General features: G+C 44.5%; 1 protein-coding gene across 1 annotated transcript in view; it reads right to left on the reverse strand.

Moving 5' to 3' along the window:
- Positions 1-320: 320 nt before the first annotated feature.
- Positions 321-23,941, reverse strand: part of TADA1 (transcriptional adaptor 1) — a 27,078-nt gene continuing 3,457 nt past the window's right edge. The window contains exons 2-11 of the mRNA XM_026089124.1: positions 23,816-23,926; positions 22,593-22,658; positions 14,618-14,715; positions 11,410-11,619; positions 9,539-9,690; positions 8,373-8,535; positions 7,129-7,364; positions 5,562-6,082; positions 2,943-5,231; positions 321-2,860 (exon numbers count right to left, since the gene is read on the reverse strand). Of these exons, the coding sequence (XP_025944909.1) occupies positions 7,212-7,364; positions 8,373-8,535; positions 9,539-9,690; positions 11,410-11,619; positions 14,618-14,715; positions 22,593-22,658; positions 23,816-23,926 (953 nt within the window). The 3' untranslated portion in view covers positions 321-2,860; positions 2,943-5,231; positions 5,562-6,082; positions 7,129-7,211. The remainder of the gene's footprint in view (positions 2,861-2,942; positions 5,232-5,561; positions 6,083-7,128; positions 7,365-8,372; positions 8,536-9,538; positions 9,691-11,409; positions 11,620-14,617; positions 14,716-22,592; positions 22,659-23,815; positions 23,927-23,941) is intronic.

A 23,941-nucleotide genomic window follows, 5' to 3' on the forward strand; every position in this document is an offset into this window, starting at 1 on the left:
CTATCTCTGGCTGTGCATTAAGAGGGATAAGGGATGTGGGCCTTTGCCTACCTATACCACTGCTGGGACTTGTACAAGAATGTTGCTCCTGCACTCCAAAACAAGGTCTAAAAACCTGCAAAGGGTTTAAAGAGGTTATGGACTGCTCCGTGGTGAAGACAGCAGCCCTTCTGGTGAGATGAAAGCAGACCCAGCTCCTTCTCTCTTATCAAAGAGAAGTTTCAGAAGTGGCTGTGTCATTGCACAGAACAAGATACCTGATTCTGGGAGCTTTTAAATTCAACAAAGACATAACAAAACCCACCAACGGGAAACTGAAGTTTCAGAAATTCAAATGGAAACACTTTTTAATGATAACCAACCATTACAACACATACCCAGAGAGGCAATAATTAAGCTGATGTCTGTGATCCTTCTGATGAGGCCTCTTTTTGGAGAGGATTCCTCCAGTGGTTACCCTGTTACCAAACCCAGAGGGAAGAGGGCGAGCTGTCACACGCCCTGCCAGCCAGATATCCACCTCAGCTCCTGGCAGCAGCTCCCCAGCAGCCGATCCCTCAGGGTGACAATAAGGGCTTGACGTGCGACCAAGGGCTCCGCTCACAGGCTGTGCAATGGGGACAGCTCCACTATGTGCACGCACCTGAGCTGGAAATAGGGCCATGAACTGACGCTTGCTCCAGCAGCAGTGTTTATAGTTCTTTTGCAGACTGTAGCCCCACTAYTGCAGGAGGCTGAACCCCCACAAGCAGAGTCCCAGGAGCAGCTCATACTGCTCAAATGCATAACCATTTGCCCTAAGTTAAAYTGCCCTCAGACAGAACAAAAGCCCAAGTCTGGATCACCTGTGCTCCACACGAGCATCCTCAGACTCRGGATAGTCTGTAGCCATGCAACCCACATCGGCCAGACATTATCTGGACATGTAAACTCATTTCCTGGCAAGAAGTGAACTGAAAATATACCACAAAAAGCTTCACTTAAATGAAATGCTTTTCAGCAAAAAGCTTCTTTTATACAAGCTTCCTGTCCAAGCCCAGTTATAACCTGATCCTGCCTTGGCCTTTTGTGGTCTAGGAAGAAAAAAGGAAAACTCAGCATTTGATTAGTACCTTTGACCACAATCAAACTCAATCCCAGGGCTGAAGGCAGGTAACAGAAGTGGCTTAGTGGTGACCCACAGCCAGAGTTTGACCTAGAAGAAATCCACATTTCATTCGTGTCAGCACTACACACTCTCACCTGAGTGGTGTCTCCAGAAGGCTGCCCACGCCAATTAACAGGAATCCTCAGAAGATGCCAAGTCTTAAAAGAAGCTGAAGTGCCCTGGCTTCAACTTGCAGTGTGAACTAAGGTCTCTTTACACCTGAGGAAGGTAGATATATAAGGGCTGAAGACACTAATGTCCATGGCCTGGCTTCACACTCTGTTAATTCATGGCTGCTGTGCAAACAATCCTCAGCAGTGCCAAGCAGGGGACATTTCCTTAAACCTGTGGTTTCTGGGGTGCGCGCATCTGTGCTTGCTCAGGGCGTGGAGAATATTGACCTTCTCAGGGACTCAAAGGGTACATTTACCTGATACTGCCTGGCTTTCCAGCCTCCAGAGGGGTGTGACATTCAACAGAAGTTTCATAAGCTCTTGGGAAGCACATGGCACAGCRGGACCTTACCCACGTCTTGCCAGGGTGGTGGCGAACAGCAAAACAATGAATTTTTCTAGCCTGCCTCTCCCTGCCAGGAGGGAGGGGGAGAGAGATTGCTTTCTATCTACAGCTGCACATCAGAACTTTTGCTGCCGTAACTGCGAGGCAGGCTTGTGAATTCTTCCTCTTCTCCTGCCAACCAGGCCATGCCAGCGACTGCACTGGGGTGGAAGGGTAACACCACACACAAACCTCTCAGAAGTGATTTCCTTCTAGGAGCCAGCTGAAGTTACACTGCCGAAGCACCTTCTGCAGCAGTATGAGCTGTGCCTCTTCCTGGGAGGGGAGCTCGCTGGCATCGTGCTGTTGCTACAGCACTGCCTGCAAACCCTTCTGCAATCCATCATCACCTACAAGTTCCTGAAAGGGAACAGCCACCACAAGCCTGTCTCTGCAGCTGCTTTCTCAGAACCAGGGAGAGAGTCCCTGTTTTGTGGAGACTTTCTTTGACAACTCCTGACAGCAGCAATATGTCACATGCTTCCTTCCACCTYGGGAGCCCAAGAGAAAGTCTCCTTTCTTAGTTTAGTTTGGTTCTGCTGGACAGCAGGGCATTTCCGCAGTCCCAGCTTTTGGTTCTTTGGTGTTCACAGTTAAGTGACACACAAATGCAGAGTTTGTGGTTTCTTCTTAAATGCAAGCATTCTCATTTCCTCATTTTCCTCTCTCTGCTAGAAGTATCCTAGAGGCCAACGTCATCCCAGTATGAGGAAGGTGGCACAATGTCACCAGTTAAATTTCTCTGAGAAATCTGCTTTCTACAGCAGCAAGATGTTCTGTTATGGAAGACAAACAACTGTAACAACTGGGGTAACAACTGAAATCCCACCTCAGCTGCAGGAGAAGACTGAAGGCTGGGAGGAGACATGGGAGCAGCTAAGCTAAGAGAAAGGCAGTGGATTGCAGTGCATGTTTGATAACGAGTGCCATGCTCCAGATTTCTGCTCTGAAGCAGCAACAAGAGATGTTTTTCCCTACGTCAATGCACAGCACAGGTTTGGAGAAAGAGGGATGCAGGTCACCAGTCTCAGAAGCATCAGAGTCTGGCCATTTGGAGTGTTACAGAGGGATGTGTTCATGCCTCTAGGACCCTCCTCAGCATCCAGCTGGGAAGGCTTGGTCAGACTGAAGGTCAGATCTGGCAGCTGGAGCTGTCTGAAAAAAAAAAAAATATATATATATATACATACACACACAGGATTTTCTTTCTGCTTTCCACTCTCCCAGAGGCACTGACCAYCTCCTAAGGTCAGACAGCTGTCTTCACCCAGCAAAGCTCTGGCCATGAGGGGAACCAGGTGGAGCTCTCAAGCACTTTTTCCCCCTCTTCCTGTGGCAGCTAGTAGTTTCCCCACTGCAAATCTTAAGTCTGCAAGAAACTGCAGAGTGGTGACCTACAGCACATTGCAAGGTTCCTACTGGATTAAGCATGTAGGATGCAATTCTTGCTATTGAAGATGTGGCAGATGATGTGCCATTTCTTGCCTTCCAACCCTCCATACAATACTCTGTGGTGAATAGGACAAGACATTCTAGGTCTAAGCTACAGCAAGAGACTGATGCAAAAAAAGGCRGAGGACTATGGGAAGTGTTCAGTGGTAAAGACTGCTGAACAGCAGGACAGATTGTCTAAGAAAACACAAAAAGCTTCCGTCATTAGCTTTTAAGGTGACATCTGTCAGGAAAAGTTTAGGTCAAGCTGAGTCTGCTACAGAGCCAGCAGTAGAGAAGGGACTGGGTGGTTCTTGGGGCAGATGAATCTTTCATGGACACTTCCAAACCTAATTTCAGCAAGTGCTCTTTTGAGACACTGTTTTGAAATTCAGAAGCCTTGTTCATTTTACAGGGCTAACTACTGCAGTGAACACAGAAGTATGCCTCATCACACTGAAAGCCATCAGCCTAACACCTCACAAGAACCACCTCTTCCTTCTCTCATAGTCCACTAGGAGATTTTCAGACTGAAGAAACTACGTAATCCCCTCTCACCTGTCCTACTCCCTAGGGCAGCCAAAAAGCCTCCAAGCACAGACAAGGCAGCTGACACTGCAAAGTCCCTCAAAGACACTAGCTCACACCTCCCACGCTACTGCAGAAGGAGCCCTTGACCTAAGGCAGATCCTCTAGAGCCTTCCCCTCTCTGCTCTCCCAGAGTGGGGGGAAAGCCCCACGCAAGGGGTACAGCTATAAATCAATACCATCAACCTGCTCTCAGTGCAGGTCTCCAAGAGTAYGGCTCTTGGGGTTCAGAGTCCAGCTGGCTGCTGGTTGCTAGTGGCACTCAGTAGTGGGGCCAACGCTCAGGGGTCAATACTGGGTTGATACTGTTTAACATTTTATTAATGACCTGGATGATGGGATGGAGCATACGGGCAGAAGTCTGCAGACGACACCAAACCAGGAGGAGTGATTCACACACTGAAGAGCAGGGCTGCTATTCAGAGAGCTCTAGACAGGCTAGAGAAATGGGCTGAGAGAAACCCTAGAAGTTCAAAGGCAAATCCCCAGTCCTGCCRCTGGGATGGAATAACCCCTTGCAGCAGAGCAGGCAGGGGACAACCGGCTAGAAAGTAGCTCTGCAGAATACGGCCTGGGGATCCAGGGGGGGAAAGCTGCCCAGGAGCCAGCAGTGCACCCTGGCAGCAAGATGGCCGATGCATCCTGGGCAAGGGAGCAGCCGGCAGGGCAAGGGGAGGGATCCTGCCCCTCTGCCAGGTACCGGTGAGGCCATCTGGAGTGCTGGGTCCAGTTTGGGCTCCCAGCACAAGGACAGTAATGTATTGGAGCAAGTGCCATGGAGGCCACAAAGGTGGTCGAGGCTGAAGCACACAACATATGAGGAAAGGCAGGAGAGCCAGGTTTGTTCAGCCTGAAGAGAAGGTGAAAGGGAGATCTTATTGTTGTCTGCAGCTCTCAAATGGAGGTTTACAAAGAAGAGGTACACAGGAAAAGATTGAAAGGCAACAGGCACAGGTACACCATGAAAAATTCTGACTAGAAACAAGGAAAAACTTCACAAGGGCAGTCAAACATTGGAACAGGGACCAGGGAAGTGGTGGCACATCCATCTTCAGAGATGAGTAACATGCTCTAACTTTGAAGCTAGCCCCTCTTTGAGAAGGGGGGTGGACAAGACAACCTCCAGATGCCCCTTCCAACTAACTTACTTGAAAAGTTAGCACCACTTCTCACAAGATCTCACACTTTTTGGGTAAGTGCATTGAGAACATGTGCCACTGTTTTCGCATCTGTGAAAGAGGGCTGACAGGATTTCCTTACTCAAGCCTTGATTGTGTAGCAGGTGCCCTGGTTAACCCATTTTCTTCAGTGTGGAACTGATGACTCAGCTCTTCAGAGCAGAGGGCTCTGTCTGCAGAGCCTTCTTCCTAGCACATGCAAACAGAAAGGAGCTTCTCGTGCCTTTCTTGTGCCATACTTAGTATTTTGTTTCAGAACTCACTTCTGATACTGTCGGAGGCTGCATGCTTCCTTCAGACCCGAAATCCTCAGAGCTGCCCCAAAGTTTCTAGCAAACAAAATTAATGCTTTCATTTTATACCAGAAACATAACAATTATCTGGGAAATCCCCCTCCCACGCCCCAGAGTCCGTACTTTGGGTGACTTGCTGATCTCACCACATTCAGTTACCTGGGTTCAACGTTGCTTTTAAAAATCATCATGTAAAAGTCACTGGGGTCAAATTCTGAGCTGATGGCTCATTCTGGGCAGTTACATATGCTTAAATAAACAAAAAATGGCAGCTAGGAGAAGGGGACCAAGACATCTTCAATCTCCTCTCTTGCACTCCACTCCTGCTTAATCATACACTGCCGTATTTCAGGAGACATGACCTACCAGTGCACGATTGCTCTCATCCTGCCAGGCCTGTGGTAGTTCTCCGCTGCTGCCTTCCCCAGCTTCTTCATAATCCCAGGACATTCTTCTTACACAGACAGCCACTGATATCTGCATGGGCACTGGCTCTCACTGTGCCTCACTCCAGAGCACATCCCTCGAAGAGGGTAAAGGAAAACCAAAAAACACAGTGACAGCTGCACAGCCGCTTGCTTCAACTCTGGCCCAACAAAGCTACGGTCATGTGGTTCAAAGGAAGTTATTAAAAAAAAAAAGCACAGATAACTAGAGGGGACCTGCTCCCTCTTCACTTACAGGGGAGCAGCACATGTGGAAAAAGAAACTGCATAGGAAAGGGGGGAAGATGACAGCTCTCCCATCCAAATACTTCCCCAAAGGAGGAAAAGCAGGATGGAGGAGAGCCATATGCCTCACCTTTCATATTCCCACAGAGGAAGCTGTCTTGACCCCACCCAATGGCACAATGGGAACAAAAAGCCATCTCATCCTTTGGGAGATACCTGCATATTTGTGGTTAAAAACAGGTAATATAGAAGTTAACTTATGAGAATTCTATAAAACTGCTTAATAAGCCTGTTCCCTTCAGCATCTGAGGAGGATGCAGCTGACTCATGAAGACAGTAAAGCACCCAAAATAAAGCAGGTGGAGTTCCCCCTTTTATACACAGATCTGCATGGCTCCTGTATACAGGTGACTGTATATTTTTTTGATTAAGTAACATAAGATATCTTATACATGTTTCTCTTTCACCCAAAGATTCTGCAACACTAGGATACTGAATTGGTGGCTCTGCTGTATGTATGTAGAAGTTGCTGTCCCACCTTGGGGATGGTCAAGCTGCTTGCTGGGATGGCTAAATTGTTAGCTGTGCTGACAGGCAGAGAGACTGCCTCTTGACACAGGTCCAGACAATTCCTGCAACATTTGATCACAACTACTGCATGACAGGGATGAGAGAGGGGGACCAAGCTGAYAGGAGAACATTACTCTCAACTCTGGGTTTTTTTGCACATTGTGGTAACTGATGAGATTCCTACGATAGCCAGCATACATCTTTGTTTTATAATACAAAGCAGTTCAAAACACAAGGCAAAAAGGAAAGGTCTTTTTCTAGCTTGTTTTCTCAGATTTTCTAATCAGAAGTTCCCCTGGTATAAGAGGAACAATGAATTAATTATCTTCACTTCCCAAGATTCCATCTTGTTTCCAGGGAAGCGAACGGAAAAGATCCCACCAACTGCAACAGAAGTTGGACAAAGCCCCTGGAGACTGTGCTTAGAAGGGAAACTGCCTGAGAGGGAAAGATGAGGAGATAGATTCCACATGCTCACAAGTGAAAACACAAATACATCTTCTTTAAAAGCAACTCTTTCCACCCTTACATTTATTTTTCCTAAAAAACAGTCTTTACAAACAAATTTCRTTTCCCCTTTCCAATTCAGTGGGATTGCTGCAAGCACTCCACAGCACACCGCTCTGATTAAGCGGACAAAGTGTACCACAACTCAGTCATATTTCCATAGGAAAAGGTGACTCATAACTTACGTCTTCCTTGAAATGCTGACACAGGTTTGTAAGAAGCATCCCAGTGTCAAGTCCAAGGAACAGCAGTGAGCAATCTCCTGGCTCTAGCAGAGCAGGAGGCCCTCTTTTGCTGCCAGGCGCTGGCGATGAATTTTATCTTGCTGTAGCTCCTCATGGTTTGGATGCCAGAGTTTCATGACAATTCTCTCAACGTTTAGAGCATAGACAGTGTGTGCAGGAATAACTTCTTTGTGCACCTGGAGATACATGTTAGAAAAGTTTCGCGCTTTCATACTCATTTCCCAAGGCTGCCCAAGGCAAAACTGGCCTCTACTAAAGGATGAGCAGAGAACCAGCCCTGCAGAGCAAAAATGCAGGCTGTCACATGCAAGGAGAGCTGTAACTTGCCAGCACTGCCRCACTGACCCACACAGACCAAGTGCCTGTTCCAGTGTTTTGTGAGGAAGTGAGATGGCAAGAAAAATCATCATTCTGCTCCACAATCTTGAGGTCAAACAACTCTATCTGACCAAAAATACGACATGAATTCTTGAGGTCACAGCTCTTACAATGAGCACTCTGATGCCACAGCCTTAAGACAAAGTCCCAAGGCCTGTTCACAACAGCATAGATCAAGGGAGGATTTCTTGCAGCTAGCTTTAGACATCTAAATTAGTCTGCACATCCCTRGGACTGATGAAGAGGGAGGGAGGGACAGAAAGCCATCTCTATAGGAGAAGTCATCCAGCCTACCTGAGATTGGTGGGCATCCAGCCCACCCAAGGTTGGGGTGATCATAGGTAACTCACTGCAGCAGTCTGCATGCCAGGACCAATTACTCTAAGCACCCAGGTGGAACATAAAGAGAAATGTGACATGCCAGGCAAATCATTTTGCTGCATTTCTGTCAAAAATCTCAGTCTAGATCAGTTTTGGCATGATCACTGCCATCTTTCTACAGAGGAAGAGTTCACCCTTCCTATGGCAGCCATAAGGAAAGAGAGGGATTTCTTCATTAAGCCTCTGACAGAGGGAAGTAGAACAGGCATCAGAGCATGGGTGACTGTGCATCAATAGTTAGCTAATGGTGTGAGCAAGCCAAAGCCACTGGCTGCAAACAGAACTGTTAATTTGAGAGGGAAAGAAGGAAACAGACTTTAGGAGGAGGAGACCTCCATGCATTTGAACCAGATCTGAGAGACTGGCAGCTGGTATTCAGGACAGCAATGCCCTGAGACACAACACAGCATAATGTGAATAGTTACCTGCAATGCCTCGAAAAGGTCATACATGTTCACTGGAGGGAGAGAAGCTGGTAAGGTGTCTCCAGAGCACGCTAATAGTAGAGCTGCTTGCTGCTCWGCATCATCGGGTGGGGGCTGGGGAGCTAGACTCTGACCAGCAGAAGGCGCCACACAGGTTGGAGGGCTGCAGAGAGAGCAGGTAGTAAAACTTTTTAGTTGAGGAAAAAAAAAAGCACTAGCTTTGCAAGTAACATAGCAGGGGCTTGGCCCCTGAGCTTCACTTTTCTATATTAGTTGATTTAGGCCTTGTCTACATAAAGTTATACCAGCTGTAATTAAGATCTTTAAAATTCCAGTTTAACAAAATCAGTGCAAATTGATTCCCAACATCAAACCTGCTTTATAGTTGATGCTGATTTTGCTACTTTTATTTACAGTCACCAGTTTCCACCCAGCATAAGAAGTGAGGCACCCACATGAAATTAAAAGACATGAGCTGTTAGGCAGAGTTGTCTGGAGTGGATTGCATCTGTAGTTTTTGTAGTGCTATAACCAAATCTTAAAACATCTACGACCTCCTGCCATCTGAGAGCAGCTCTGTCATAGACAAACACAAATACACACACACTGCCAGATACACGGCATAAGCTGTTTGACATTGACACTTTGGAAAACAAGATGACCTCGGAGCTCTGCTAACTGGAAAGGGCTGCCAATGAACTGCAATATATTTGGATGCAGCAAATGACAGAATGGCAGGGTCCTCCAGAACCTCACTGACACCTCATTCCTATGGCACAACAGAGGTGTCCCCGCAAACGCAGGGCTCTTCTGCCCGAGGACCGCTTCCCTGAGGCCAGCAGAATTTCTGCGGCACTCACTAGAGCTTCCAAACAAGTCATGATTAACAGAACATTCAGAGTGCCAGGGCTCAGCTTCATAAACTGATGGACAAGTGCAGGCAAAGAAGAAAGACTTAACATTGTCCTAAACTCTGCTGCTGAGAAATCCTCACATCTTTACTCCTGTTTAGCAGTCTGGTCCTCCGTACTGCTGCTTTCTTAGTGTGTGAAAATTAAGTAGCATTACTAACAGACGCTGCTAGGTAGAAAGAGAAACTGAATAATGGAATAGCTTCAGGGCTAGCAAATTAGATTTGAAGTTAACAGCTTGCTGAGCTTCCTTACCATTCAATTAAATTATTATAAGCAACAACACTGTTCTTCAGATATGGCTGAGGGTTAACATTGCTTCCGAAGGCATATTTGAAATGGCCGTCTCTCAGACGATAGGCTTTTCTCCTGGATATTACAGATGTCAGAATATCCTTAAGATGGTTCTGCAACAAAAAACCTTTTTGTTACACATGCCAACTTACTCACCCTACCAAGCTACTGCTGTGACAAGTGCATGACCAATTGGCAAGACAGAAGCAGTGCTGCTATAGCCACAAGGACCTAAAGATGTAAGGGAACCAAGATCTGGACAGGATACAGTACGTTCTAACTACCTGATACAGTTGAATAAAGAATACATGAAATCTCAAAATTCCTCCACTATACTTAGCATTTCTTTGTAGAAAAGATTATAAAAGAGGCAGTGAACTGCATCATATATCTGTCCAGAGAGACAATTTTACAGATTTCTTCTTAATCTGGAGGGAGGAGGGTGGAAGCCTCCCAAATCAGCAATACAGTCAGATAAAAGTTGAATTAGCTACAGCCTACAAACTACTTGAAGTGAGTTACAAAGATGGCAGCCAAACTCTTCTCGGCAGCAGCAGGCAATGTAACAAGGGACAACGGCCACAACTTGCATCTGTAGAGGTTCAGGTTGGACATTAGAACAAACTCCTCCCCCAGGAAGGTGGCACAGCCCTGGGACAGGTGGGGGATCTCCATCCTTGGAGGTTTCCAGGATGTGGCTAGCCAAAGCCACGGCCAACCTGATTTAGTGCAGGGGACAGTCAGCCCCAAAGTGGAGATGGGACCAAAGACCTCCAGTGCTCCTCCTTCCAGCCAACAATTCTGTGCTTGAACTTACAATTCATCTTATGAATATCATCTAACACCGGCATTTTTCAATTTATTACATTAGTGCATCTTTTTCTTCTGCTTTATTCTTGTAAACCAGCAAAATATCAAGTCAGCAGTTCATTACACTATGTTACACAGAAACATTATCCTATTTACAAGGAGAAAAGACAAAGAGGGCACTGTGTATTAGCCTGTGACGCATAGTTTAACATGTGATGTGCTGCTTCCTATGTTAAAGAGGTCTCTCAAGTGCCAGGAAATCCCCAGCTGCAGATCTCTTTAGGAGAGTTAAAGGATTTCATTATCAGCAGTAGATGTTACACTCACACTGGAATACTTGCCCTAAAACTACAGCAAAAAGCCACTTTTTCCTCTTTTTCAGACTGTGCAGGTGCCTTGAAACTGTGGGAGAAGCAGCACTCTGAGGAAAAAAGCAGGCACTGCTTCTTAATCTAGCCTCACTCCTGGATGAGGAATTCAGGTCGGCCTCTGAATTGTGACTCAGGGAAACCACCTACAAGCCAAAGCTCCAAGTAATGGTGGTATCACACAGCCCCRGCTCAGACATGTCAGGTAGCACACTACTGATGGCCAAAAACAGCAGCAGCAAGCCCTTCACCTGCAGATATTACACAATTCTGCCACTTCGCTTCCATGACAGATACTTTTGCCCACAATAGATTATTTTTTTAATAGAACTCTTTAAACTGGAGCTGCCATTCTGATAATGCTTTTAAATGACAAGAACAGCATTTTCCAAACCAGCCTCTCAAGTATGCCTTGAGTTCTTCATAAGCAAATATTTCAAAATTAACACTTGCAGGCACAAATCCAAGACTGTGTGTCAATGATGCCACAGATCTGGAATCCCTTTGATTCTGATCTTATTCCTCCCATGGCAATTAGGCAATCAGAGAAACATTTTTTTTCCCCCCCACTGAGGGACACCACCTCCATACTGTACACAAAGCGTTTCGTTGCTGGCGTAATGGGAATGTCACTGCTGCCCAGCCCAGTCTCACCTCCACAGCATAAACAACAGCTGTCACTGCTTCCTCTGTGACGTTGTCTAGCCCGTGCTCATATGCAGTTACAATCATCCTTCCTTCTAACTGGCCACGTGTAGGAAGCATCATAGTATGGGAACACAGCTTCAAATCGTCATCCTCCTGAGGATCCTTTGCCACAAATTGCTGGGCTCCAGACAATGGATTCTGTGGCTGGAACCGATGCTGTTATCAACATAATATTAGAACATAAGAAGAAATATGTTTGGTCAGACCCTTTGGTTCATCTAGCCCAACATCCCTTCTCCAACTGGAGAGCAAGTGTCTAAGGAAATACATAACAGCAGGACAGAGCAATATTCACCCCCAAGATACTCTCCCAAACCCCAAAAGTTTGTGAGTGAAGAACTCCCTGAGCCAGTGCTGGTGTCCTTTTATTTAACAGCCTGTGAAGTTGCCCAGTAGGACCTTGTACCATCTAAATCTCTGGTGTCCACAACATCCTGCAGCAAGATATTCCAGTGTAACAATGCCCTCCATGAAGAGCCATCTCCTCTGGTTTGCTCTGTCCTTTCCTCCTGTTAGCTTCCGTTGATGCCTCTAATTCTCAAATATGATCACTGTTCCTTTCATCTCTATTCACCTATCCAGGCCAGTCATGATTTTATGGACTTTCACACCTCTCAGCCACTCCTTCCATACTGAAGAGTTCTCAGCTATTTAGTCATTTCTTGTACAGAAGCCTTTTGCTATTGGGCAATAAGAAGGGTATGTATTTAATTACTAACTGTACAGTTTCCTATCAAGATATAAAATCATGATCCTAAGCTTGTGTGATTCTTAAAGTCATTTTTCACAAAAGCATAAGGCTTTAATGCAACAGGTTAGCCAAATTCCAGTTTTGGATTTTGTACTCTAGACTCCACATGCACTTTCACATCTTACTCCAAGCAGCGCTGTGTTACTGAACAGCCACTGCTTCTGAGATGGAAAATGGCTATTACTCAGGACTAACTCAATTAGTTGGAAGAGAGAGAGAGGAAAAAAAAAACACCCCACCACACAACTTGAATTCATACCACAAGGTGGCAACCCACAGTTCCCAGGCCATGCACATTCCCATACAACTCTGTTTTACAGCTGGCAGAGCACTTGTGGTAGCTTCTGGGAAGCCTCAGTCTCCAGGTGGGGGTAAAAAAGCCAACAGGGACTGCTGATCCTTGGTCCCAGACACCTGCTCAGCCCAGCCCTGACCCACAAGGGAACAAGAGGGCACTTGCTCATGAAGTACTCCCAGAACTCCTATTCCTCAGCTCTGCAAGGCACAAATCTCATTGCTCTGCAACAAAAATTCCCATCAAACTCTTATAGGGCATCATGACAAACCCATACTTGAAATATAAACAACAAATACAGAGCTAAGTGGATTTCTGATGTCTCAGTTTCAGGAGAGAAAGGGGAACTGCTTATTATACTGTCCTTATTCAAAGGACAGTGTGGCATTTAAGTCAGAGTGAAAACCAATCCACCTACTAATAATGTGAAAGGTTTTCATCCCAGTAATTCTGAAGACTTAGGCTTTCATTACAGGAAAGCTACATTCCTGTACGCCTGGAGGAAAAAAAATAAATAAAAAAATTTTTCAAAACAGACAACTCCAAAAGGAACAAGGTTTGAGAAAGCAGAAGCCAAATGGAATGAACCTGTGGTCATTCACACAGTTGCTATTCTGACCAGTGAGGGAACCATCAAGAAATATTAAGGCACTTTTAAGTTCACAGTACTGAGGAATTCCACTAATAGCAGACCCTTTATGTAGTACTTGCCATCAAATGTTCCAGGAACACATGTATAAACATACACTAAAAATGTGATGTAATGYGGGAGTGTTCAAGTAAACCAAATTCAAGACTTCCACCACACATGACAGCTTATCAAACTCTCCTTTGATTATTGTAACTTTTCAGCAATAAGCAAGAAATTTTAAAACAAAAATAATGGAATGTTGTGACAATTCAGGTCACAACTACAAACAGCACAAAGCATTTCTGCAGTTTGAGTACAATAAGCCTTCAGCTGGATTCACAATCCTTTCCAACAGCTGTTCTATGAAGCACACATATAACGTCCCATTAGAGTGCCTCAAAGTGTGGTTCGCAGTTTGGCTGAGCCAAGTTAACTTCTCACAGCTGTAGAAGGGGGACGGAGGTTTCACATGCCTACCTTTCTTCCCTACCCTCAGCCATGTGGCTGTCCCTCCTTCCTTTGCACTGGCTTTGGCATTCATCCAATCACAAGGAACACTAGATCCAGCTGAATAAACCAGCAAAAAAATGCTTCCCCCCCTCACCCAGTTAGTTTTCTGCCTTGTAAGTGAACAAACCCTATCACTGTGCAGTCAGACACCTGACAAAATTGGCACAGGAGGAGAGGAGACACCCTCCCTTTCAGCAAGCTGTTAATTTGACTCAGGCTGTCTCATGAAATCCTACCCATGTCCCATCCTGATCCTCCTTCATACCTCCTTCATCTGGCAGCACAGAAACAACTTTAGAACAGGCTTGTCACCATATCAGATCAATGTAAAGAGCCTTTGCTGCAAAAAAGGACTGGATTTTGTGTGTCTCTCCCCCATCCACCAGGGGATAGCAACTTTGCAGAAGAGAGTTTTTACAAGGCATTTTCAGTTCTGAAACAACTAAGTCCACTTAAGGAACACCTTGCTTCTAACCATTCAGACTGTATGAAGTCCTGTGGAGGGCATCATGCATCAAGGAATTCCACCTGACTGAGAATAAATAGGAAATCACTCTTGCTTCAAGAGCTTAGCAGCACTGTGAAACAAACGAGATTACAGAGAACATGAAAGATGAACCAGCCTATGAAAGATCTGTCCAAGTGCTACTGGAGTGGCCACAGAGCAAGAGTTGCTCCTTCTTGTTCCTGAAATAAAAGCTTTTGCCACTTTGACATTTAGGTGTTCTTCCATGTATTTTCTGGTGTCTTAAAGTCAGGACACACTGCAGCCTTCTGTGGAGAAGCTTCCACATGAGAGAGGAGCAGCTACTAGCTCCTGCTCCAACTCAGAACAAATCTGACATATGCCATTTCATGTGAAACACTTTCACCACCCCTGGTAGTAACAAAAACCATTTACCACACAGACCTCTTCATCCCCAAGACAATTTCAAAGAGCTAAGACCAGTTGACCACAGACACTTACATCAAATTTTTGTCGAACTGAAGAAATCTTTTTCTTTCCTTTGGGCTTTCCAGGTTTAGTTGCAGAGCCACCTGGCCATGGCAGAGATCCCGCACCTTCTATGAATTGGGGAAAAAAAAAGTTGACAGGTGTCACACTTGATTTAGAGCCAGGATGATCCTGTCAACATGAAAAACCCTAACCCTAGGCCCCCATCCAGGCTCAAAACCCAAAGCCATGAGCCAGAGGAAGAACAACTCAGGGCAAAACTCTTTCAGCAGCCCACCCCATTCTTTGCTAGCCCCACTGACTCAAGCCCCCTACTTCAGCAGAAATTTGTCTGCACACCACATAAAAACTAACGGCAGAAGGAGAAAGATGAGCCTCCAAGGAAAGCCACGAGGAAGGAATAAGCCATGTTTTGTCATGAAAACAGCAGATACTTGCCCAGAGGGGCAATCTTGGATCAGGGCAGATGCTAGTCAGGGCAATACAGGCAATCTGACTCATTACATCTGCCCTTACAGTTTCCCATCAGCTTTAGCAGGCTTTATCTTGGATTCATTAAACACCAAGGATAATCGTTCTTGTTGCACTGAAGTGGAAAGGAGAGGGTGGGAGAACTGCAAAGGCCATGGAGCCCAGGAACAGGATGACACCAATATGAACAGTGAGCTTGAAACTGTCTGCAACCAGCAAGGGAAGATTACTGCATAGTATATCAAGAAAAATAAATAAATAAATAAATCTAGCCAAATCACCTTGAGGAGACTGCTCAAAAATCCACTGTATGTTGTTTGATAGCTAGCTACACCTACAACAGGCCAAGTCATGTCTTGATAATCATACAGCTCTTGGCAAGGACAGTCTAGCAGATTTGCTACCAACTGGTTTACAAGATTTGTATCTGAATGAGAATTGCACACATCTGCGCTTAAGAAGAGATCAAAGCTGATGCCTACGTGTGTGCTGTCAGTGAAAAAGTACTGCTTCTTGCAACCTAAAGACCGGACAGCCCTCTTGTGGCTACAGAGACAACCTCTACTTCATTTCACCAGTACTTGCTTCCTTTGGTTTTGCACAGAAAATCAGCATCCTTCTTCCTCTGGAGCTCTGAGCAGTGTGCCCAGTGCTGGGGTCACCAGCCAACTCCAGGGAGCTCAAACAGCATGACTTAGAAGGCACACCAGTGGTCTCTGAAAGGGAGGCTGGGCTTCTGCTGCCTGACGGCAGCACCGTGAACTCTCAGACGTCTATTTCCTAGCCAGAGCTGAAACGAAGATGGCATCTGCCATTCCCTCCAAATTTGGGCAACACATCACAGCAGGCATCCCATGGCTCACCATTCACAGATTGGCCTACCTCAAGCATGTGTGCTGAGCACTGACAAACACTCAGCCAGTTCTGCTATTCTCTCCTGTTACCACAGCCTGCCAAGGCACAAGACCAACTTCACACCAATCTGCTTGCCCCAGGCTCCTGCAACTGTATCTGATTTGCTGCAGTCTGGAATTCATAAATACAATCATACTGCAGCCCTGTTTCTAGGAATGAGGCTGGCTGGAAGTCCTTGGCTTCATGCAGCCTCACACACTCACAGGTGCACCAAAAGCATAGTGTCCTGTGCCATGAAGGAAGGAAGGGGGGGGGGAAATCCACACCACACAAACTTCTAAAAGATGAATTTTTAGAATCAGGCTAAAGCAGAGGATGCAGATGAAGGTTATGAATGATCAGCTGTTAAGAAGAGATTAGAAACAGCCTATACATTTAGAGACATGGCATATATCCCCTTAAAAAAAAAGAAAATAGCAGTTTATTACAAAGTTTAGCTACATCCTATTAGTGATGAGAAATCCATACAGTTTACAGGGAAATCTGTTGTCAAAATCCAATAATCAGTTCCAGGGAATTAAAAGATAATAATTAGACCGTCTCCCAGAATTATAAAGTGATATCACTATGTCACTATTCATCAAGAATATCCTGCTAACAAAGCAGCGTGGGAAAGCATCACGGACAATTATCACGGACCACTGCTGCCCTCCACTGAAATCTCAAGATTTACATTTTAGGATTTATCAAAATATTGCTACTTTTCCCCCAAGATATTTTGCTCTTTATAGAAAAATCCTTTCTTTCCTTCTTTCCTGCATACTAGGTCAGGTCCCTTCTAGGAAGAAGGGGTTTGGTGTGTTAAGGACAAACACAGAAATTGCCTAGCCCATTTCAAAGCTTCCAGTAAAAACACCTCTCATCAGCTTGTAATGTTACCCCCTCCAGGCCTTCCTCCTTGTCAGAAGTCTCACACAGGTCTTCTGTAGCCTCACTTATGAAAGTATCCTTAGGTAAGTGTGTGCCTAGATGAAAGTGGAGTAGCTGGAGACAGAAATAGCAAACACAATACCCTTCACTTTATCTGACATAATGTGTAATAGGTTACAACAGAGTCCTAGTTTTAAAAATTACTAAAAAAAAATTACTGGGGAAAAAAAAAAAGAGAGAGAGAGACTTTTAAACTAAATGGCAATTAAGTTTTTAGTCTTTGATAATAGGTCAGAAAGATGCAACTCTGAGTCTGAGCTTGCAAATTTAACAAAAATGCAGCCAGATTTAGAACAGGGAAAGGGTGAGCTACAATTTCCTATTTCCCATTACAAGAGCCCAGGGCAGAATTTTTTGGCTCCTTTCTAGGTTTTCATATTAATAAGCCTGACTGGTACCAGATGAAGAAAGCAAAATTTCCCTCCACTATTCTAAGAAAAACAATATCTGCCTTCCTGGCCACAAATAAGGCAGCTGGGGCGGCTTAGGCATGAAACTTGAGATATTAGTATTTATTTATTCCTGCCAGCAAGAGAATTAGATGTTAACAGATCATCAGCAATGGCTGCTGAACTGCCCTCAAAGATGAGCAATAGATAAGAATGTTTTTCTAAGAGCTGCCATGTCTCTGTGGTGATGACAGCAGACAACACAGACAGAATATGTCAGGTTTTCCTGATGCGCTGAAACAGCAAAGCACAAGGGGAAAGAACTAAGATACATAGAGAACAGCAGCCAGGCACAGAAAACATGCATTCTTTCCTCCCCTCCATTTATTTGACTTTCAATATTTTATCTTCTTGCAGGGATGAAGATTTAGTCAAATATCCTCTGATGATTCTTCTGACAGAAATTCACACTCCTGTTTTCTTCCTTGCACTCTTTCTTTTACTCCCTTCTCCACCCTCCGGAGAGAAGCAGCACATAGGCAACCTAAGCCTGCCTTTCACAGCTGGCACTTTTTTTATAGTTTGCCCTTAAAGCAAAACCTGAGGGCAACCCTGATAAAACAAAACATTCCTGCTATCCTGGCAAGAGTTTTAACTCTCTGAACCAACTCTTAGCTGGCCCAAGATTATTAGTAACTAAATGCTTTCATTACTAACTCAAGTGCTTGCAGTTGTTTAAGTTTTATTAAATTAACTTTTAGCTAAGGAGGAAGGTAACCAAGTGAGATGTATCAACTCAAGAAATCTTGCTAACTTGATTGCTTGCAATTTTCCACAAACAAGATAAGCTTAGTGAGCGAATACACAAAGGTTAAGAGAGGTTTTAAACTGGATTTACTCTTGAAAGAATTCCTCTCAGAAGAGAAAATCCAGACAAACTCAGACAAGCACTTCTGAAAATATCGTTAAAAAGAGAATACCAAAGAAAACAGTTTTCTTGTTATGGGAAGTCTGCCACACCACTCAGGTTTAGGATCTTCCAAGCAGTGCTTCCTCAGGATCCTGCTGTGTCCTCAGCAGGAGCTGAGCATACATTAAAGAAAACTGATCATTCTTCACATCTGAAAAGATAAGAACCTTCCCCCCTCTCCATTACCAAGTCCTAAACGTCCTGTGTCACACAGGATGTTGAATTGGGACTTGAAGTTGTGTGACCAATAGCCTAAGCAGATAAGAGATGGAAGTGTAGAGGCTTCTTTCTTACCAAAGGGTCATACTCACCCAGCGTTTGCTTATAAGCCCAGGCAGAACCACCACTATCAGAGGTGGCACAATTTGGATCAGATGGGTTTGTTTGTATGATTCAACAGGTATTGAAGTACCTTCTCCAAGGCTTCCTACTCCAAATGCTACAATATCAAGTATGCTTGTAATACTTACCCCCCCCTTTTTTTTTTTAAATATGAAATGGCATTTTAAAGATGTGTTTTTCCTCCTTGTGTCTCTCACATGAGGGTGAAAGCTACATGCATCAGCAACACTTGTGATGACATGCCAAGCACATAAGGTGCACTACTTTAAAATTACTTGTTGCCATAAATCATGAAGTGAACACCTATTTTACATAATAGACAGTGGTGGAAACAAGACCCTGTTAGCTTTCCATTTTTACACAGGAACTACAGATGTCATATGGGCATCTAGGGAAAAAAGTCTCTAGACATATCATCCAGTATTCCATTTGTACTGCACTTGCCTGGACTTGCATACACAATTCACTAAGCCATGTACAGGAGACTGTCTAGTAAAATACACGCGTAGTAGATCTACCAGTTAGCCAGTCAGTGCCCAGACTGAGGTGTCTCAGCACAGATCAGCTCCAAAATCYTTGGAAGATTTGTATAGATTTGGCAACTGAGGAGATCGAGACAGAGAGACTCCAGAAGGGACTATCAGCATGTACTGTTAACTGCCAAGCACCAAACCATGTCTTAAGAACACGGACATGATCAAATTGATTTTTTTTCCAAGGTGGTTTATGCAGATCTGCAGACACCAAGTCAACAAAAGCCTGCCTGGAAGCACTGGAGGTCGCCAGCTAGTCAACACTTAGCAAGGTAGCTGGTCGGCTAGCACTAGCACTTGGTTACATGCTGTTGCTAATCTGTTGAAGCATTACGAAGCAGGGTTCTTTAAGGGCTCTGAGAGAAAGCAGGCTTGAACAGGACAAGAGGCAGAATCCTTGCAAGGACTTGAAATTTAGAAAGGTAATAAAGAATGAGTAGCTTTCACAGCACATGGAAGGCACCTGGGGAGTGCAACACTGCTTTTTGCTGGGGCTCATACTTTTAACACATTCCTGGACAGACTTGAAAATGGGGTAATGGGGCACTGATAAAGTTGGCTGACAACCTGAGCTATTCAAGCCAGTAAAGATGAAGCCTGTCCAAACGGCTGCAGAACAGTTACATGAAACTAAATGACTGGGTGATAAACTGACAGATGAAATTCAATACAGTTAAGCATAGGGTGGTCCACACAGGAATAAACAACCTCAACTTTAGCCACACAGTGATGAGCTTTGACCTAACTATCACCACTCAGAAGCAAGACCTTTAGGTTGTGACCTCTATTACTATGCTCACATCAACTCTGTGCTCAGCAGTCATCAGAAAAAGCCAATCAAATGCTAGCAAGAGAGAACGTTGCTTCGTCCCTACATAAAGCCAAAGCATGCCTGCACCCTGAATACAAAAATCTGAACAATAACAGAAGACCAGAAAGCTCAAAGGTATGGAAAGGGCTCCATGCAGGAACAAAGTAGATCAGGATTTGTCAGTTTGGAAAAGAAAAGGCAGGGTGGGAGAAAGAGTCAGTAAAGTTAGGAATGCCCTAATTTATCCATACCTATGATGGATAGGAAATGACTTTGCCAAGTGAGGTAAACCTTGCTGTAAAATACTGAATGAGCTTTTAGTACCACAGGTTCAGAAAACAATTGGAAAGTGCATAAGGAAAACAAAAAACAAACAAAAAAAACATCCAAAGCAATGCTAAATCAGGGCATATATGAACCACAAATTTCTGAACACTGGCAACATATATCTGGGGAGTTTCGCTGTATTAGTGCCCTATTTCTATACTTTAAGTGTCTGCTAACATCCACCATCTACCACTGGTATGACAGGTCTAAGCCAAAGAACAGAAGATGGCCACAGACCTGCAGGGTGTGTTTTGTCACTAGTGCTGGGAACCCTGGGACAGAAGACCAGCTCCTGGCACACAGGCAGGTATTCATAAAAGGTCCCAAGGAATGGAACAAGCGATGGGATACCAGATTTCAGAGGCACAAGCCTTCAAGTACATACCAGAGAACATTTAAGTTCTTGATGAAGCTATATACAAAACTAAAACAAGCATATAGAAACAAACAACATGACAGAACTCCTACTTTACCACTCATAAATCCTTTCTGCTTCATATTATGCTAAGAGCACTGTAGAAAACCAACTGTGGCAAAAGGAGGCGAACGACTTCAGCCTCTTTCCACTGCACACAGTGTGTGTCATTTGCTGGCAACATATTCCTTAACATTAAGCATCAGTTTGGAGTCAATTCCTGCAACATGAATTGATGGCACTGACAGTTCAAAAACGATGCCTGAGAGCTTGGACACTCAGCAAACGCCTGCATCACTCGCATTCAGAACCATCCTGAGGGTCACAAAGTGCAGCCATGTCCGTTCCCATCAACTCAACAGCAGCATGTGCACTAGCACTTGATTAAGCAAACAGGGATAGGGGAGATACAGGCTGCTACCAGCCAAGAGACTGGCAATGAAGGGGAGGATGTGCAGGAACATTTCAAAGAAGATTTGGAAGATAARACAAATCATGTTCCACACATATACAGTGTTTTACAGGAGTCAGAGAACATCAACACACTTTCATCAAGGAAAAATAGAGTTTCTTTTTTTTTTTTTAAATAAATTAAACAACCTTTTAGTTCTTAACTTAAAAAAAAATCTTATTTTAACTAGTAAATACTGAAAGATCATAGCATTATTTTTTGTATCATATTAAGCATTTTATGGAATATCATTTGGATATAATCACTAATAATAATCATCATCATAGAATGAAATGTCTTTTGTCTAAAGATCTACAGATCTGGAGGTCTTCCAAAAGCATTGCTAGACTCTGCTGTTTCAGGTAAAACTCACAGTGGAATTGCTGCTCTTGACCTTTGTTTTATAATCCAGCTGTAAGCACTGTAAGGCAAAAGCAACGAGCAGAATTTAGACATAAATTTTCTGAATTACATGAGTGCAGACAGCTAAAGAGGACCAGACCGGGACTCAAGAAAAGGTGCCTGTAAAGCTCAAGAGCAGACAAAGCAAATTCTGAGACGGGAGGTAATATTTTATTATCCCAGATGGCATAGTTGAAGAACTGTTATGACACAATAGCTCTGGGTAGCCATAAATTTAGCATTTTTCCTTCCTCCAGCTACATCAGGCACTCCCTCATTTCTAAAGCTTTATTTCTCAGATTTTAGCCTGTCACAGCTACAACATTCTCTCCCTAACCACACAGCATTTTCATGTTCTAAATTGCAGCTCAATTATTGTTCACATCAGATCTCTAGATTGAGATATTTTGTTCAGTATTCAAAAGAGCTATCTTGTCACCCTGACAACAACCTTTCTAAACACTTAGAGAGTTAAAGAGGTTAATCATCACAGCTGCAAAGGGCTGAAGTAATTGGCTATGGCTCAATTAAGATTTCACTGTAAGCATCCATAGTAAGCATTTTTCTATCAGATACATACTTGATTCCAAGATCAGTCAGGAAAATCCAGCTCCCCCAAGATGTTCTCCTCAGAGARGAGAACAAAGAGTATGACCAAGTCCAAAAGAAATAGGAAGCAATAAGTAAAGCAGTTCAAAGACAGCAAAGCAGTACCTCCCCTCACACTTCAGCTCTCAGCACCTGTGGCCCAGCAAATACCCAATCTAGAAATCAAAACAGCATATTGCAAATGGCAAATGAGAGCATTAGCCTCTAATCAGGTATACAGTTTATTTATAAAATCACTACTGGATCATCTGGATCACTACTACCTAACACAGCTTCTACTATATGGCAAAAAGAACATGAATATTGAGGCCCAGAAAGTTAGTGTGCCTTATACATATACCAAAAAAAAACCCCCACACTACTAAGCACACAAGTTCAAAAGCTCTATCTGTTTATTTTTAATGATTCTTCTTGGGACTTACCTGGTGCAGAAACCAAGATTTGGCATCGGGTAAGGATAGCCAGGAGGAAATCATTGTGAGAGTGGACTGTGTAAAGACAGACAGTTCATTAGCAACACATCAGAGTCCAGCAATCATGAAGTAGTTTGCTATGCCTTCCACAGTCATGTTCTCCCCACACATTTCGCTGGCTAGTCACACTTTCAATTTACATTTTTAGAAAGATTTTTTTTCATTTGACTCAAAATTTACATAGGAGAAGCTTTTCATCGTAACAAAAGGAATATTACATGGCACAAAAAAAGTCACTTCTGGCCACCGCACCACATGAGTTATAGAAATCCAGTCTTAAAACATACAACATGAGAAGTTCAGTGTATTCAGTCAGTGAAAGAAGATCAGTTTTCCCTTCTCCCATGGAGATTTCTGGTAGCAAGGCTTTTGGTTTTGCTTTAAAAAAAAAAAAAAACCACACACACACACACACACACACACAACCACGCACAGTGAGCTGGCCAGGAAGGTTAAGTTAAATCAACCAGTTTCCTGATAAGATGCAATTTCCCAGCAGGGCAACTGAAACACAGAATGAGTAATTATGCACTAAAAAGAGCAAAAATGAACTTTAGAGACCAGAGTCAGAGGATTATAGCATATTATTTGGCCCTTGAACCAGAGACGCGACAAGCTCCCTGCCCTTCCCCTCAGGGATCACAAAGGAGAAAATTAGGAGCTCCTGCACCACTCTCAACAATACTAGCCAACACTGGCAGATCTGCACTAAGGCGATTACAAAGGAATCTCACCCTGCAGAGCTCCACCCAGGCACCTGGGGAGAGGAGGAAGGAGCTCTGCCTGCTGCACAACTGCTTAGATGAATTCTGGATTTCCCTCCCTCACTCCAGCCAAAGCATCGATCTAGTCCCAACCAGAGAGAGCACCAGATGGAAAGCACTGGGGCTCTACAGTAGCACAAAAAATGTCTTTTCGGTTGCCAGCACGGCATATTTTACCTACACAGCACAAGACCAAACTGCCCGTCAATGCTGGGGCCAGAAAGGGATTTCCCCTCGCCGCCCAGGGCAGCTCCCACCTTTCCGACGCGGCTCCCGCAGAAACCTCGGCCGCTCTTACTTCTCCCTCTCCGAGAAGCCCCTGCACAGGGGGCGGCGGCGGCGGGAAGCCGCCCCGGGCCGGCGCCCCCGGGGCAGCCGAGCCGAGCCGAGCCCCGGAGCGCCGCTCACCGTTGTCCTGCGTGAGCAGCCTGCGCGCCTCCAGGTCAAACTCCTCCTTGCTGATCTTCTGCTTGAACCACAGCTTCAAGTTCGCCCAGTACCTGCGGGCGAGAGGAACTGCTGCACCGACCCGCC

The sequence above is a fragment of the Apteryx rowi genome, unplaced genomic scaffold (assembly GCF_003343035.1).
Source record: "Apteryx rowi isolate R43461 unplaced genomic scaffold, aptRow1 scaffold_80, whole genome shotgun sequence".
NCBI classification, from domain to species: Eukaryota; Metazoa; Chordata; class Aves; order Apterygiformes; family Apterygidae; genus Apteryx; species Apteryx rowi.